Genomic DNA, 19058 nt, shown 5'->3' with positions numbered 1-19058 from the left:
AGGTAATAAAAAATGTAAAATAATTAATATATAGTTGATAAAAACTATATTGTAATGGTAGACACACTTATTTTGCACACTCAAAATGTACACAATGATGACATGCATCTTAAACCACACATTAAAATAGTTGGTCTCACCTTAAATAAAATTGAGTGGTTTAAAATGTATGTTACATCGTTGTGTGCATTTTGGGTGTGCAAAATGAGTGCATTATTCAAACTATATATATTGTTTAAAAACAACAATATATAACAAAACAGTGAAAAAAAAAATGACAATAATAGAAATGTTTATACATTTTTGGACCTTGTGTTTTGACAAATTATTTTTTAGACCCTATATTTTTTAAAATAGTTCAAATAAGCCCCTAAACTCAATTTTGATAAAGAAAAATTAAATATAACAATACAGATATTAGGCAGAATGGTTCTGCTTTTGTTCTGAATTGTTAATCTGGTGAATTATTTGTAATTTTAGTTTAAAAAACTGTAATCAAAATCGGGTTTAGGGGTTTATTTGAATCATTTTACAAAACACAATATCCAAAAAATAATTTGTTAAAATAGAGGGTCTAAACAGATAATGAGAAAAATATATGGTCCAAAAAGGTATAGACTCATAATAGAAAGCAATAATGGTAAAAAAACAATCAAAATGAATGACAAAACAATAGGTTATTTTTATGGTTGTTCGGCGGTCTATATCCAATTCCTCCTTGAGATCTTTCACTTTCAAAATCATCCATACAATCATTAAAATTCATGTGATTTATATCATGAACACCATAAAAGCACACTACTTCAAAAGTTTCTACACAAGCACCTTTAAAAACTACTTTCTTCGAGCTGGCTTATGCTCTCCTTGCTCACAAACATTTTTCTCGCACAAAACTCTCTTCTGATCTCTCTACAAAAGTTACAACTCTCTCACATTACTTTTCTTATCTTTCTAACCTTATTAGAATGCCTCATAAAAACTCATAAATATATAATACAACAAAGTGAGCAGATCTTCTAAAAACAGAAGGTGGTGTAAACCGATCTCAACTAACTTTCCACATAAGGAAAGCTACAAAAGAATATTTAAGTGAAGTATATATATGTCATATATATGACTCAGTAAGCATGAAAGTAGTAATTAATATATTGCTCAACTTACCTTCATGATTCATACTCGCAATACATATAGAACGAGTAGTTCTTGCACAATATTGCACGAGTTGCTCAAACAATTACTAAATTTCGCTTCAACACAATTTATCATGTTTAGTTAGATTTAACAATAAGACTACTTTTTTAGGGAGGAAAAAATATGGATCATATAATATTTTTGGCAAATGATAAACAATATATACTTGTGTATTGATATAAAACTATATAAACTTTCATCTTAAATGAGTATTGCTATACATACGACAAACTCATAGTATGTGCTAATTACTCCACACTAATATAGTAGATTCTACAATATGAAATATAGGATCCTCACACTCATATTAGTGTGATATATGTCCAACACCACAAATCTCTTTTAGCATTACTATTTAAAAAAAAAACATAACATGTAATGTATATTTATATATCTATTGCGGCCAAAACTCATTAATTTACTTAATTATGTCTACTAGATTTCAAATGCTTAAAACCCTCATGACTCGTAAGATATAACAGCTAAAATATAATTATCTACGGACCAATAATGGCACTAAAATGGTCGGAAAAGTGTCAAAGAACTTTTGAGATTCACTTCTAAGCTAGAATAGAAGCTAACTTAAAGGCATGATGACTTGTAAATGTGCAAGATTTTGAACATTGAGAAAAGAAGGGAAAAAAAATTCAAAACTCTCATGTCATTTGGAAAGTAGACGAGTATTAGATTATAATTGGATTTTATCAATTTTAGCATATAAAATGGTTAAGTAATTAGAAAATATATTAAAAAAGTTATTATCAATGAGGAGAGATAAGTCTCACTCTCATTTGAGAACTTTGGAATCATTTTGTCTTATTTAATCCTCAATATTCATAATATCAATGATAAGACAAATAGTTATGCCTTTCTATTCAACTTTTTTTTTCTTAAGTTGTTAACAAATGATCAATTCACTAATTATTCTCTATTTTTTCTTAATCCAATTCAATACTATTTATAAAATTAATACAAGAAACTAACATTAGAAACAAGTAATGTTAGTTACACTTCAAATATATATGATGGGTCTCGTTTAGTGGTAATATGTAGGATAACATCGAATGAGATTAAGACAAATTAGAAGAAGAAAAAAATAGTTATAGCTGTTCATTAGTTTGTAAATAATAAATTATGAAAATAGATTGATATAAAGTTATAAATTTGTGTATGAAAATAGATTGATATGAAGTGAATGATTGAATATTATATAAAAAAGTTATGAGACTAAATTATATTGTGTTATAGGCAAACTAATAATGCATTTTGATTCATATTTCAAAAATGTCTCTAATTAACTACAAAAACTAAAACACATGATAAAACTTTTCAACCTAATCCTAGATGAACTTTTGTATTATTTTTATTAGTTGATCACCTACCAACTTCACAAACTTTAATTTGAGTTGATATATATATATATGAATTTTTGCTTCTAATTCTCATTTCTTAGAGATATTAATTGTATGATGATCAACATAATGGGTCAATTAATGTTTGTTGAAGGAAGAAGCAGTAGCTATATCCTACTAATATACTAAGTATGGATATATCCCTTTAAGGAAATTTGAATGTTAGGTACCTATGACGTCTTCCACGGGGAAACTTTGTAGACATTCAACGTCTTCCCCTGGGGGTCATCATAGGGTATAAACATACACCCTATGATGACCCCCAGGGGGAGACGTTGAATGTCTACAAAGTCTCCCCATGGGAGTCATCATAGGGTCACTTTAGATGGCTCCTGCAACAACGTCTCCCCCGTGTAGCCATTAAATGCCTATTTTGTTGTAGTGTCTTTAGTAATTTTTTTTTTTTGTTGCAATTGTCTCGTTAGTGATATTTAACTTAGCTTCATATATATACCAATTTATTCTTTATCTTTTGTTTGTTTAATGATATTTTATTTATTCTTTATTCTTTTCATATTATTATTATTACTATTATTGATACATACTTTTAATGAAAACAGGCCTAATTTATTTTAGGGTTTATACTTTTTGGACCTTGTGTTTTGTCCCATTGCCTGTTTGAACTCTGTGTTTTGATAAATACTTTTTGGATCTATATTTTGTAAAATGATTCAAATAGAACTCTAAACTCGATTTTGGTCAAAATTTTCTCAACTGAAATCACAAATAATTCACCAAACAAACAATTTAAAACAAAAATAAAATCATTCTGCTTAAAAAAAATGTTGTTATATTCAATTTTGTCTTCATCAAAATTGAGTTTAGGGATCTATTTGAACAATTTTATAAAATATAGGGTCCAAAAATAAATTTTTTAAAACACATGGTCCAAACATGTAATTGGAAAAAACTCAAGTTCCATAAAGGTATAAACCTTTTATTTTATTTGCAATTTTTTTTATTTGAGTTCTATTTTAGGAGGTGTGTTTATTTGATACTATATATTGATGACTTTAGTATAATATATATAATGGGTATATGCTATTTTAAGTTTATTCAAGTTAAAATCAAGTATTAAATAAAAATAATAATATAACACTTGATTTTTTTATTTTATAATTATTTATTTAAGTTTGCATGTTTTTAAAAATAGTATTATTAATTTATTAAAATTATTTCAAAACTATATATTATATGTATTTAAATGAAGGGAAATGATTTTTGAAAAATAACTTTACCAAAAATAGGTCTAAAGTATATATTTTTTTGACAGAGGTTTAAGGTATCTTTTTGGTATGAATAATGAAGAATAATTTAAACATTTATGAAAACCGAGAGGCATATAAAGTATTTCGTGGAAATCCAAAGGACTGAAATGATATATTCCCTTAATTAAACCACATGCAAGATCTTATTTATTGGTATAAATTTATAACTTTATATTAATAAAATATATCATGCAAGTTGGTTGTATATAAGGTGTTTTTTAAATTTTTTTAACTTCAAAAGTAATTTATATTTTCATATTTATTCTTCTTTGTATAGGAAGAAAAAAACAACTGCTATAATACACACTCGAGAATCATTGTTTCATAAAATGATTAATTGTAATGTACCAACTCTCTTAGCATCACCACAATTGCCTTAAAAATACTCCAAATTTTGCTTGGTTATTTGTAGCATATACTTATTTGAAGCATTTTCTTAATTAATAATAATAAAAAAAACTCCTACTTATTTATAATTGAAAACAAAATAAGTAAACTAAGTTGGCAAAAATAAAATAACAATAACGTGAATTAATTAGATCAACAATATATTGTAGTCTTTTTCTGTTTTAAGAGCTTTCATATTACTATCAATTATTAAGAGCTTTATTTGTCTTAAAATTTTAATTCACTACAAAAAAGTAATATTTACACGTAAGTTGTCACTAATAGAATTAATTCACAACCTATAATATATATTGATAAAATTTGTGATTAAAAACACATTTAGATATACTAAGTTGTTATTTGTTTGACTACTACTTTTAGCTACGAAGTATTAACTTTTTAGTGATAACATAAAAATCATGATTTTTTTAGTCACAAATTATTTCGAATAAAAGTAAAATAAAAAATTGTAGTAATTATTTGTATATTATAATTATCTTAGTCCTGTTACTTCTTAAAAACTATTTTTTTCCTCTTTATTAATGTTGTATTTATTGTTTAATGTAAATAATTTTTGTATAGAGAAAAAAATTATGTATAACTATTCTAATATAAATTAAATTTTACTATTTTGATTATTATATTTATGTTTATATTATTTTTGTCTGTATAAAATAAATTTTTATTATGATTGCAGCCCTGGCTTCATCACTAGTATATATAAATATACCTATAATAATATTGTCAAAAAATTAGTTTTGATAATTTAGTCAGACTTATGAAAAAAAAAATATATCTCTTCTATCTAATAAGTGTGTAATTCTTGGTTTTAACAGTTTTTTATTTTTTTAAAGTTAACTTTAACGGAATATTCTTATATTTAATAAAATATTCTTATATTTAACAGTAGTTTGTAAACATTTAAATTTAAATAAAATAAAATAAATATTTAAAAAATTAAAATATGATATTTTTGAGATATTTTACAATAATAATTATTTTAAAATAATAAATAATTAAACAAATTAAAATAGGATATTTTACAATAATAATTATTTTAAAATAATAAAATCATACGTTTTATAACTTAAATAAAATTTAATTAAACTTAAACTCACTTATTAGAATAATATTATGTTAAACATATAATATAATCTACTGTCAATTAGCAATAAATTATTATTTTTTAAATAGCAAGAAACTTAAATTTAAAACTCATGAATAATATTTAATATTACATTAAACATATAATATATAATCTCACTTCCAAGTTCACAACAACAAACATAAACCTAAACAAAAATAAATAAATTATTTAATTAAAATAAGATATTTATTTAAAATTTATATGATATTAATATAAATTTAATAAAAATAATTAATAAATTTTATAAATAAAACTTAATAAACGTACATATCAAAAATAATATACTTGTAATTACTTTCTTTAATTACAAATCAGCCTAGTTAATGTGCACCTGAACTACTATAACTCTCTGTGCAATATAATCTGATCTGAAAAATAATACCAAGAATTGATCTAAAGATTTTCTAACTCACTATTATTAATAATGCAATCGAATTTTCACACTAAATTTTTTTTCTCCAAAAAAATCGCTGTGAATTTTGTGGAAAGTACACTATGTATCTTTTTTTCCCACTTTTTCAACTAAATAATAGTCATGTTTTTTTATTATGGGTGCAATTAATTATAAACTATGAACAAATCAAAGAAAATAATGCTAAGATTTATGTTAATTAATCTTGTTCTGGTGAAGAAAATAGATTAAATATCAAATCAAAAGAAAATAAGGCTAAGATTTATGTTAATTAATCTTGTTATGGTGAAGAAGATAGATTAAATATCAAATCAAAAGAAAGAAAGAAGAAGCACCAAAATGATAACAATATATTCCAAAAACACATCAATATTTCTTGGATCTATATATAAAAGACATAGATTATTACAATTACACCCAAAAAAAAATGTAGTCTGATCACCAAAATGAATTGAAGAAAGTTATATATAATGGATTGATTGAACAATAATGATATATATAATAATTTAAATAAAAATAATTAGCCATAGTAGAGAGAGTTACACAAATGGTAATTAAATTAAGTATGATGATCGATCAGATGGTATATAATCTTCTCGAAGAACTAGCGGAGTAGTACCTGTTGGCCCTGGAATTAACGGCGGTGGTTGGCCGGAAAAGCATGCCGGAAAACTGAACCGTCGACGTTAAGACCCAGAAGAAATCCTTAAACAACGCACCTATTTCACGAAACATTTGGATGTTTTTTCTCAAAATCACTGACATCATTATCGAAACTCCATCCTTCATCTCTGTCCACATTTTTTTCTTCCTTAAACATGGAATTGGAACATAGCATATGAGCTCTATTTTCTTGTGTCTAGCTAGCTATATAGTCTACATTTGGTAGCTCAGATAATAATTACATCACTTGTGTTCATATGGTATTATTATACTTATATACGAAAACCCATGTTATTACTAAAATGTCCTTTCCTTATAAAACTAACTCTATATCTCTCGTGTGTATTTATTTGTCAAATTACTTGTTACAATTGTCAAACTATTGGTTTGAGTCAAACCAGAAAACCCTAGTTTGAAAAAGTTTAATTTAGGAGGATTAATTTCCCTTTTTATTTTCATTGGGGATTTAAATATTTTTTAAATAAAAAAATTGATGGGGTTTTAAACCATCTCTTGTATATAGATCTGTGATAATATGAATCTGTTTGTTGTAGACTTTTTTTTTTTAATATAATTTTTGTATTGCTGTGATTCTTTCAAAAACACATAGGGGTATTATGGTAATTTGGAAGGTTGTCAGAGCCGAAATATAAGATGAGGACATAGTGTACTCATCCCTCTGAAGATCTATACGTGTACATTATATTAAACTGTCCGTACGAGTTGTTTGGGGCAACTCGCTCCAAACATGTCGACACTCTTTCCCATCTCTCTCTCTCTCTCTCTCTCTCTCTCTCTCTCTCTCTCTCTCTCTCTCTCTCACTTCTATTTATGCTTCTTTGATAATATCATTATTGGAAAATTACAATAATATTGTTTTCACGATAAACAAGGCATACCATTACATCAAAACGTTTTAATATCGTTTGTGAACAATGACACAACACAACCCATTACACGCAAGCCCAAATGTTAGGTTACACATTTATTGCTCATATAAAAGCAAACATGCGTTGGACATGTCATTCCACACTAATATATACGTAAGCCAGTTAAATTTGGTCTAGAAAAGAAAAAAGAAGAAAGAAAAAGTTGTTAAGATCATTATTCCATATAGTGCAGTGTCAAGATGTGCCGATAATAACATGTTCCTTGTCTATATGAGAAAATGACATAAATTGATAATCCTTACTAGTTTTTGGGTACTTGATAGATTAGATACATTAAGCTAGCGAAGATCTATAGACTGTAACTTTAATATGTTAGTACGATATTTTGTCATTAGAAGCCACGCTTGGGAGATACGACTCATGCAATCACGAGGAACAGAGATCATATAGCCTTCTTTATACTTGTAATTAAAAAAAAAAACTAATTAGTGAAAATAGATTTTCACAAGTTACTTTGCAAAATGACCTTCCAGATGTGGTGTCGAGAATCCAGAGAGGGCGTCAAGCATTTTCAGCAGGGCATCAATGGGTGTCAATGGTATCTAAATTCAATTTTACAAAAATTATCAAAATGAGACTATTGGTCAAAGTGACTATAAGCCTATTTTGCTAAATACCCAATCACAATAGAAACTAACAGATTCATATGTTAGCAATTAGAAAAAAACAAAAACAGAGAAAATAATAAGAAACTAAGAGGCAACTTATTCGAGAGACAACGAGATGTTGTCGCATCGTTTATGATGATCACAGATAAAACTGGTTCTGTTCAATCAAAGTTATACGAATCTAAGTGCCACAAAGAAAAAACCAAAGAGAGATATAGCATATTTGAGAGACAACGAGCTGTTGACTCATCATCGTTACTTATGTATGTGGATAACAGAGAAAACTAGAGCAGAAACCTATATGAAAGTTATTATTTTTCATTCACAACAGACCTTTCATAGTACAGAGGCACATAAATCTATTTGTGAATGAATAATTAGGCATCAATATAGATATTTACGTTGTGAGCTTCACAGCTTAACTTCACAGCTTGGCCATTGAGTAAACCAGAGCGTCCACCAAGAAATCTGTCATAAAAATAAGTTTGGTAAGGTTAGGACTAAAACAAGAAAAAAGAACTTGTGAACACGTTTTCACTAGTTTGCTATTATGTAATCAAAATCTACCTGCATCTTCCTTGTTGAAGCAAAGGGGAGGTGTTATTCTGAATACATTTCCATGATATCCACCTTTTCCTATCAGAACCCCCAGATCTAATAAAAGGACAAGAGTTTGTTTTAGATGTGACAAAATCTAATGCATTAGTAGAATATAATAACAACATGGAGAGGTAATAATAAGCACAAACCTTTCATTTGGTCCATGATATGTAAAGTTTCAGCTTTGGCAGGGGTTTTCAACTGATGATCGGTGACCAGTTCAACTCCAAGCATTAGTCCTCTTCCCCTCACGTCTCCAATAACTGTACGAAACAATTACTTAGCTGCTTAATAGAATTTTACACAAGTAGTGCTACTAGTCCCAAGGAGTAAGGACAAGTAGCAGCACAGGCCAGTTTTCATTTTGTTATTAGGCCTTGCAAAAATTTGCTTGATCAGCAACCAATCCCCTTCAGCCAACTCAGCCCGTGATAAAATCTCAATCAGGATTCTTAGTATTTTTATTTGACATTGTTCACTAGGTAATAGATTCTAGGCTAATCTTGTGCTTCGTTAAGTTTGTTTCATTTTTAGTTGCCGAGCATGTTTAAGATCTTTTGGCATAAACTGATAAGGGAATTTGGTTGCGCGTAATGATGTGTTCACATTCAGGAAACACAAGGATAAGAGTTACCTTCATATTTGTCCTTGAGAGCGGTAAGTCTCTCTTTGAGATAGGTACCAACAATAAATGCATTCTCCTGAAGCTTTTCTTTCTCAATCACCTTCAAAACAGCTAGTCCTGCAGCTGTGCATACAGGATTTCCACCAAAAGTGTTAAAGTAATTGCGGCGAGTCAGGACCTCTGCAATCTCCGGGGTGGTTACAACAGCACCAAGGGGAATGCCGTTCCCAATGCCCTGAAGATGCCAGACAATAAGTTAGCAAGTAATATCAGCTTCTAACGCTTAAGCACTAATGAAAAGGCGCTTGACACTGAAATTGAATGACTGATCGGTCAGAGAGCATTTTAATCTTTGTACTTATAATCATGCTAAAACCAGAGAGCCAATTTGCTGGAAACCAAAGAAGATAAGGATTTTTGAAAACAGAAAAAAGATTAACCTTTGCCATTGTTACTATGTCAGGCACGACGCCCTGGGTCTCAAATCCCCAGAAGTGGCTCCCAGTGCGACCAAACCCAGATTGGACCTCGTCTGCAATACAAAGGCCACCTGCTTTCTTTACGCTGCTATATGCTGCAGACAAGTAACCTGGTGCCAATTCAACAATTCCTCCTACTCCCTGTTGTACATATAAATTGCATTTCATTATAGAAAAAAAGATGTTGATATAACAGAATCAAGCTCCGGGTGGTAGGAAGAATAGGCATTCAATCAGTTGAATAGCGTACTTGTATAGCTTCAGATATAAAAGCAGCAACGCTTCCAGAAGTTCCGAACTCAATGATTTCTTGGACGTCTCTAGCATACTTCTCTCCATCTGAACCAAAAACTCCTCTATACGGGTCTGGGTTTTGAGCATGATGAACTCCACTCTGTCAGTGAAACAGTTAAAGAGTGTGCAATGTTAGTCATGTCTGATTTTAGGTCCAACGTGCCTCAAGGAATCTTCCAAAATATATGAGCAAAAGTAGAACACAAGTTAGCTATTATTAGTTTATGAACCAACAGCAGATTAAGAATTAAACATAAGGTCCCTCAATACCTATCACTAATCACTAAGAAGATGGTTCACATTCTTTATCAGATAGAATCTTAAAGCATAGAGAGCCCAACAAGCATCTCTATCTGCTAAACATGAGAAAATGATTATCAGGCCACTGATACGCCACGTCACTTGTATACTATGTATTCACGGTATGTCTTATTATGCAGTGATGGTTACATAAATCATACTTTAAAAAGTCCCCATAAAGTAGAGTGAGTTCTCTTTTCTTAAAAAGCAGAAAAGTATGATGTCGGGTAGTTTTCATCAACTTCAAAGTGGCTTACTAAAACTGAAGCACCCTTGTTTTGTTCCTTAATATGACTATAAAAATGACACGTTCAATTCGGGCTGACGTTGAATGTATTTGGCATCATTGGTGCCTGATAATACGTCACAACCACCGTGATGTGACTTCTCTTGTGCTTACACACAAGAAGTGATTTATGGCCAACTCATTTGTCTATTTACGCCTGATTCCCCCAAATCAAACACGATTATGTTTTCTTAGGACGGGACCACATCTGAGATGAGTTCTTACCAAAGTTACAGTTATTCTTTTGGTTAACTCTGGCCATAAATGTTCTCAAATAATAAAACAAAATGACCACAGGGAAATTTTCATATCTGACAAAGACTACATAAGTATTGATCATTAAATTAAAGAAATTGGTCAAAGAAGATAATTATTTTCTGGATAAGTGATTCCTTTAAACTGGAATAAATTTTTATAATAATCAAGAAATTATATAATAAATTCATAGTGAAGTCATATGAGCCTAAATATTTACAGTAATGTTCTAAATTTCATCTTTTACAGTTCACACAAAATTATTTATGTTCAATATTTTAAAACCTTTCACAGTCACAAGGGAATTTAACAATTTACAAGTCCATAACAAGGAAATTAAAAAATTACACGTCAATAACTATGACCCACAATTGCCACAAAAAAACTATGACCCACAATTATTGAGATCCATTGTGGTTGATATTTATAGGGAAATAAACGGCAAATTTTCATAAAGATTCAAGCTTTAGTATGATAAACGACACTCGGTGGATGAAAAGTTTACCTGTACGACATTAAATTTCCAGTTGCACTGTGCGGTGGCCCCCATGGTCCCAGCAGCGTTACCGTGGTACGCGTTTCTCAACGATATAATATCATGGCAACCCGTGTACAATCTCGCTATCATCATCGCTAACTCATTAGCTTCAGTCCCAGAGTTCGTAAAGAACACCACCTATACATACGCATAGCCCAAAATAATTTTAGATACGTACTAAATAAGCAACACCGTGTATTTAACCAATAAACGCAAAAATCTTAATGCAGAAACAACAAACAGCCAGATATACTTGGTGGGTTATTATCAAATTAACGAGTTCCCCATCATTTTTCGAAACGTTTTCCATGGTATGGTTATTACAATTTTATTTTTTGAGGGGAGTTATTACAATTCAATCTGGCAAAAATAAAATAAAATAAATAACTCATCTGCATTCTTATCATGATAACGGGCTTCTCTCATGCCCAATAATAATAATATAATAATAATAAGGGTCATACAGCTCGATTTGTTCGGGTCAGTATTTTCTTATCGAAGCAACAGTATGGTCAGATTTTTTTTTAAAATAATTTTTATCTCTCACAATAAAGATTAACAGGTTATTCTTAGAAAAACAAAAGGTAGTAATGATTTGAAGAAACCTTGAGATTTCCAGGCAACTTGGATGCGAGAGCCTCAGCAAAATCAGCTATGGCGCGGTTGAGGTAGAGGATGGTGGAGTGTTGTAAGCGTTTTGTTTGGGAAACGATGGCGTCAACCACATCAGGGTGGCAGTGGCCACAGCACACCGTAGCAATCCCTCCAAATGCGTCCAGATATCTCCGCCCAGTATCGTCGAACAAGTACTGCTTCTTTCCATCCACCACGTTCAGCTATAGCATACAAACAAACATTTCCGATCAATCAAAACGACCCAAACACCGATTATAAACATTTCGCGTAGAACAATAGCTTAATAAATATACAATTCCGATGAATCTGAAGGTCAAAAATTTAAATCGACATAAAATCCGATCATGACAACAATCTTCCACAAAAACAAATAAGATAAATTCGATTGATCGAAAACTCACCGGTTTGTTGTAGAAGTAGAACATGGAAGGGCTGAGATACTCCTTGCGCTTGGCCAAAATCTCATCGGCAGAGGGACCTTCGTACGGCGGTGGAGAGTAATCGAAGTGAGGGATTTTAGGGATGGCAACATCGGCGACGCCATTGTCGTGGAGTGAGGCCTCTTTCTGAGCTGCATGAGAGAAGCAACGCTGCCACCCATGTAATTCTCTTCCCGATAATACCTTCCGCGTCAAGAATCTCTGCATTTTTTCTCTTGGGCTGTTTGGTTTCTGGGAAAGACCTCTCTCTATATTTTCGACCCCGAAAATGCTGGATTTGGGCTCTGCTGTGGTGAGTATAGGAAAACGAGGCGCGCGTTTAAGTGCGTGCGGAGAGAAAGATAATAGAGAGAGTGATTGACTTCTAGGAACGGAGGCGGGGATGGATTATATAGGCCTGGGTGAGAAGGACAGAATAGTCATTTTAGAACCCAAAAAAATCAAGATAAAAATTGAGGCTAGGTTCAGTGACGAGGATAAGACAGTCTTTTTGTCCTTTGTAACTAAATATGTCATTTTAAATATAATAATTACAAATATCACTTAAAAAAGAAATAAAAAAAGGTGCCTCTCTATTATGTATTTTTTTTAATAAATACTAGCATTTATACTTGCAACCGAATTTACTATATAATTTTTCTGTATTCTGCTTTCTCATCAACACAAAATTTTGAAAGGAAAACAATAAATGTGCTATTAAATTTTATTTTTGATTGTTTCTTTTAAAATTTTAAGTGCTAAAACAATGATAAAATTAAGGGAAAATTCCAAAAAGAATATATTTTCTTTAAAAAAATAATACAAAAATATTACTAATTTTTATTAGAGATTTTTCATAAATACATATTTTTTTGTTTTTTCACTTTTTTATAATTCATTTTAAAAAAAATATAAGTATTCAAATTTTTAAAAATACAATTTTTAGGAAAAACAACTTACTCTATCAACAAAAAAACCAAAAAAAAATAATAATATATATAATATCAAAACAACTAAACATCAACAAAAAAAAAAAAACCTAAAAACAATGTGAAAATAATAAAAAGATAAAAGATAAAACTGTAAAATGTAAACACTTTCTTAAAACCATAAATTTAAAAAAAATGTTTAACCGTAAATATATAATTTTTTAGCGAAAATAAATATTTTATGTAAAATCTCTTTTAATTAAAGTTTTTTTTTTCTTTTTAAATTGTGGGACCCAAAACAAAAAAATAACACAAATGATAAGAAAATGTATGTCCTCTTATTTAATTTGATGGAGATTAGCATTGTATAAGATATTATGGTGCTCAGTACTTCTTGATTAATATCGTGTCTCACATATTTTATTTTATATTAGAATAAGTAAAACTTGATATTAAATTATATCATTCGGGATGTGTCATATTAAATGATGTTGGGCACCATAAGTACCAATAGCATTTCTCAAACATTAAAGATGTGAAGTAATTAATTAAGAATAAGTTCACCGATTGAAACTATGAATATGATAAAAACCAACTTAATTAAGTTGTATTATGTTGGGCCATTAAAAAAATTTCATTTTTATAAATATAATACAAATATTCTTCAGGAAAAAGAATAGTAGGATTCTACTATATATTCTAGTGTATGTATTTTTCACTAAGACAGACTAGGAAATTATAGTTTTCAATATTATTTTTTTAAATATAAAAAAATACAATTAGACGAAAATACCCTAGTCTCTTAATGGTTAGGCCAATATAACATGAATGTGTCCTCCATTATGTCTTAGATTCTGATTAACTATAAATACTCTTTTCCTTAAAAGACAAAGCCAAATTAAATCTGATTCCGAAAATAAACAACCTCAAAAGTTTATTAATTTATTTATTTTTCAAGGATGTTCATACATAAATAAAAAAAATAAAAACAAAATCACAAAAATAAATAAATAAGGGAATCCCCCATTGTATAAATATATATGTAGGCTAAGGATATTATATAATTAACTATATGGTATAGTGATTATATTAAATACACAAAATGATATATCAAATGGTCATAGATATGTATTTGATAAATTGTTTGTAATTTTAAATCTCATCATCTCATTTCAACGGTTGAGATTATTGACTACCTAACTACATTATATATTTATCTTATATATATATATATATATGGAAGATTTTTTAATAGTTACTACTAGTTATGATAATATGACAACATAGTGACTTGGTATAGCAAGTCATTATCTGGTAAATATTTTTTTTCTACATTAATTTCGAATTTTCATATATAATGAATAAATATGTGATTGTCATGTAATCAAGTAGTCTTTCCAAAAATTAAAAAAAAATTATTTATTTTTAGAAATATTAATTAACAACTATATATATGGATCATTGATCTTAATCTAATGATTAATATTAAAGTAATCATTCATGCGTAGTAACCATTAAAAGTGTCATTTTATATATATATATATCTTCTATATAATAGTGTGAAGATAACATAAATTCTTGGTTTTAACGGTTTTTCATTTTTTTAATGTTAACTTTAACGGAATATTCTTATATTTAATAGAATATTCTTATATTTAACGGTAGTTTATAAACAGTTAAACTTAAATAAAATAAATAATTAAAAAAATTAAAATATGATATTTTTGAGATATTTTACAATAATAATTATTTAAAAATAATAAATAATTAAACAAATTAAAATAGGATATTTTTCATATATTTTACAATGATAATTATTTTTAAATAATAAATAATTAAACAAATTAAAATTTGATATTTTTGAAATATTTTAGAATCATAATTATTAAAAATAATAAAATCATACGTTTTATAACTTAAATAAAATTTAATTAAACTTAAACTATCATATTAAACATATAATATAATCTACTGTGAATTAGCAACAAATTATTTTTTTTTAAACTAGTAAGAAACTTAAATTTAAAATCCACGTATAGTATTTAATATTACATTAAATATATAATATATAATCTCTTCTGGTTACTCCCAAATTCAAAAATTATAACAAAAATAAACTTAAATAAAAATAAATAAATTATTTAATTAAAATATGATATTTATTTCAAAATTTATATGGCATTAATATAAATTTAATAAAAATAATTAATAAATTTTATAAATAAAACTAAACAAACATGTATATTGCATATTGCACATTGTTTGTACCTAGTATATATATATATATATATATATATATATATATAAACAAATCATACCAAAAAGAGAAAGTAAATTTTTAGAAAGTATGGATAAGAAATAGAGTTTTTAGCATGACAACTCTTTGAATTATACATAATTTAGCAAATTAGTCTTGAATTATGAAATGCAACGAATAAGTCCCTAAACTCATGAAATAGTAGTAATTAAGTCCCCAGTATGTGATTTATTGACTAATTTTTTGTGAAAAATATTTCAGGGCATTGTCAAAGTGGAAAAATGAAGATTTTGAATTCATTATTTTGTATATGACACCATAATTATGCAAAAGTTTTTATTTATATTTCATTATTTGCTTTTAGATAGAGAAATAGAGAAAAACAAGTCAGAGATTATGATGTTAATTAATTTAGAGAATGCATTTTATATTTTTTTTCCCTTCCATATTGCCATTTTAATAAAAGGATTTAAATTGCTATATTTTATAGTTCAATGTTCAATTTACGAAACCACGTATAATTCAAGGGACTGACATGTTAAAATTTAGAGAATAAAAGTAAAATTAATGACATAATAAGCAAAATTAGTTATTTTACTTATTCGAGTATCTTCATTCAAGTTTGAAGATTCTTTATTTATTAGAGAAAGATCTTAATAAAATATGTAGGAAATCGTGGACGACCTCAAATAACCATTACAACATAGCTCGATAAACCGAATAGTCCATGTGGGAGACATAAGTCCCCCATAAGCGCCTACACCAAGGCATCTTTTACCACCTTGTGTTCCAGCTTTGGTATATGGGTGGTTGAGGAACAATACTCCTTGTGGATGGAGAAACTGTCATATTGAGGAGAGTGGTCCAAGCAGAAAGTTGTGTCTAAGCATAAAACTAGTCTTACACTACCCATCCTTGCCAGAGCATGACAAAAGATAATGACAAAGGTAGACAAAAAAACCTATGAGATAATAGAGAAATGGGTCATTCTAAAAACCAATCCTATGCTACTTGCAAGGGAGCAAGTTAGGCTAATAGGGATGATAATACATGCAGAGCACCCAATATATCTATTAGCAACCACCAAGGTGATCGGGCTTGAGAATATAGAGGCAGGATCTCCTTGTCCACTTGAATGATTGAAGAAGGTGATGCAACCATGACGGTGTCTCCAATTCTCAACCAAAAAAAGAAAAAGAAAGCAAGCATGTGATAAAAAGGAATCCACTAGAGAAGAAACTTGAACAAATGGATCAAGAGTTGAAGAAATTGTGAGCAAGATAACAAGAAAAGGAGCTAGACTCACATAACGAAAATGGAGATCTCTTCACAAAAAGACCTGATCATAGTTGTCCTCAGACTTGAAGGTGCAGTTTTAGCTTAACTAGTCTTAAAGAAAGACTAGAAGAATAGTTTAAGTAGTTTGTGTAGTGGCTCAACAAGGAGGAAATAAAGCCCAAGAATGTGAGCAATAATGGAAGTTGATGGCATTGCTTGTTGGGTTGCAACTGAAGACTTCGTTATGGCATGGCTGCAAAAGAAGGGTTGTTACTTGAATGGGGAGTTTCTAGATCAAGTAGAAGGAGTCATGAAAGACGAAGAAAAGACGAAGAAGCAAGAGAAAGACTATGAGTTGGCAGGTTGACCAATAATCATGTCGAGTTTGAGTATAAGCCACCAAAATGGCAATAACAATTATGGTAAGAAGAGAAGAGACAACCAACAAGATATTCAAAGGCGTGCAAAGAAAAATAAGGATAAGCTAAAGTATGAGCCACACTTTATGAAATACAATAACCTAGTCAAGTCATAAGAAAGTGTGTTCATAGCTAATGATGCCCAAGTACCATATAAATGACCATTGCCTCTCCGAAAGAAGAAAGGAGAAAAGGATTCAACCAAATTCTATCATTTCCATAATAATGTAGGCTACAACACCAACGAATGCAGACAACTAAAAGATGAAATTAAGTTCATGATTAGAAGATGTTACCTTGGTCAATAAGCTTGAGCATACAAGTGGGGGCAACCTTGAGTATTTTGGTATGGATTATTACTCAAGGTTGCCCCTACTTTCGAGGATTTTCTTTCCAAATTCATTAGAATTTAATTTCTGGTTTTTTTGTGATATTTAATTGATTTTTTATGTCATTAAATAAATATTATTGAATTAATACGATTTCGGCAATTATAAAATAACATTAATAATAAATATTTTATAATATTTAAAAAAAATCACAGAAAATCATTTGAGCACTTTCATATTCCTTTGTACCTACTCACTCTCTTGGTTATCCTCAAATTCATAGTATACTTTGTAACACCATGGATAACCAAAACTATTACATTGTGCACTTTAAATAGTGTTAAACTTGCTAATCAAGTCATTTGGTTATAAACGTGTACCTAAGGTAAATGTCAAGGGTTAGGGTTAAAAAATTTGGTCGAAGGAACCGTTGAATTTTCATTTAAAAGTGTAATAGATACATGGGATCCCAAAATGTTACAAACAGATGTTTAAAAGGGTATATACAAATCAAAAGTTACAACCAGCCGGCCAAAGCGGCAAAATAAGGGATACAACCCTAGTCCCTCTAAGATATCATTGGTAGTGGTGGACGAGTAGTCGCATATGTACATGCCGCCATCGAAGCTCTCCAACTCATGGTTGGTCACACTTTCCTTTCCCCTTACCTGCACCACAAAGCACCCGTGAGCCAAGGCTCAGTAAAAAACTTAAACATGTGCATAAACAGTAAATACAGATTCCAAATACATATCTAGCATGCCCATCAGTAATAATCTACTCATGCATTCATACAATTACAAAGAAGTGATCACTGGATCATTCTGGGGCCCGCTACCCTGAATCAGTGACCAAAGAGTTAACCCGGGGCCCTATGCCCTAGCTATGTGACCATAGAGTCACCTGGGGCCCTTGCCCTTAGCTCTGAGTAACTAGCCATAGAGCTAGACAAGCGCTTTGTTTTCCAACGACCATAGGGTCGACCAACGTAATAGTACGTCCCTGATTGGGCCTAAGCCTTTCGACCAGCACGCACAGCGCTATTGTCTCCCTTGACTACTAAGTCAAGCCCTGAACCAGACATTCAAATACAGATACAGACAAGTATACTGTAACGCCATGGATAACCAAGATCGTTACACTGTGTGTTTAAAATAGTACAAGACTTGCTAACCAAGTCATTCAGACAAAGTGTAAACTCTATACCATTATCAGAGTAAGAATAAAAAGATTTTGGTCACAAACAGGCTATTTCCATTAAAAATGACGGTTTAATACATGGAGACTCAAAACAGGGTTTAGGTGTCTTAGATACAACAAATTCTAGAAGTTACAAATAGTTCAAGCCACTCTAATGGCAAAATATACATTTTAGG

The 19058-nt window shown here is 29.7% G+C and overlaps 1 protein-coding gene across 2 annotated transcripts; it reads right to left on the bottom strand.

Annotated features, from left to right (window-relative positions):
* Nucleotides 1–6147: 6147 nt before the first annotated feature.
* LOC133800769 (alanine--glyoxylate aminotransferase 2 homolog 2, mitochondrial-like) lies at nt 6148–12853 on the bottom strand. Of its 2 annotated transcripts, XM_062238823.1 has the most exons (10): nt 12453–12853; nt 12021–12251; nt 11383–11553; nt 9993–10136; nt 9704–9883; nt 9273–9498; nt 8788–8901; nt 8606–8692; nt 8440–8506; nt 6148–7972 (listed from the first exon to the last, which is right to left on the bottom strand). In XM_062238823.1, exons 1-9 carry the CDS (start codon nt 12696–12698, stop codon nt 8463–8465), a joined length of 1443 nt encoding a protein of 480 aa, XP_062094807.1. In that variant the 5' UTR covers nt 12699–12853; the 3' UTR covers nt 6148–7972; nt 8440–8462. The 2 variants fall into 2 exon arrangements, with proteins under 2 accessions (XP_062094807.1, XP_062094806.1); XM_062238822.1 differs by lacking the exon at nt 6148–7972 and having other exon boundaries at nt 8128–8506.
* Between the last annotated feature and the right edge of the window lie 6205 nt (nt 12854–19058).

Source organism: Humulus lupulus, chromosome 9, assembly GCF_963169125.1.
Source record: "Humulus lupulus chromosome 9, drHumLupu1.1, whole genome shotgun sequence".
Lineage (NCBI taxonomy): Eukaryota > Viridiplantae > Streptophyta > Magnoliopsida > Rosales > Cannabaceae > Humulus > Humulus lupulus.
This window is presented reverse-complemented; position numbering and strand designations above follow the sequence as displayed.

Bases quoted from the DNA above. Each gene is read 5' to 3' on its own strand.
- LOC133800769 (XM_062238823.1), bottom strand. From the start codon at position 12,698: ATGCAGAGATTCTTGACGCGGAAGGTATTATCGGGAAGAGAATTACAT. The intron at 12,252-12,452 runs GTGAGTTTTCGA...TGTATGCTATAG, and splicing joins TCTACTTCTACAACAAACCG to CTGAACGTGGTGGATGGAAA. The intron at 11,554-12,020 runs GTTTCTTCAAAT...GCGTATGTATAG, and splicing joins AGTTGCCTGGAAATCTCAAG to GTGGTGTTCTTTACGAACTC.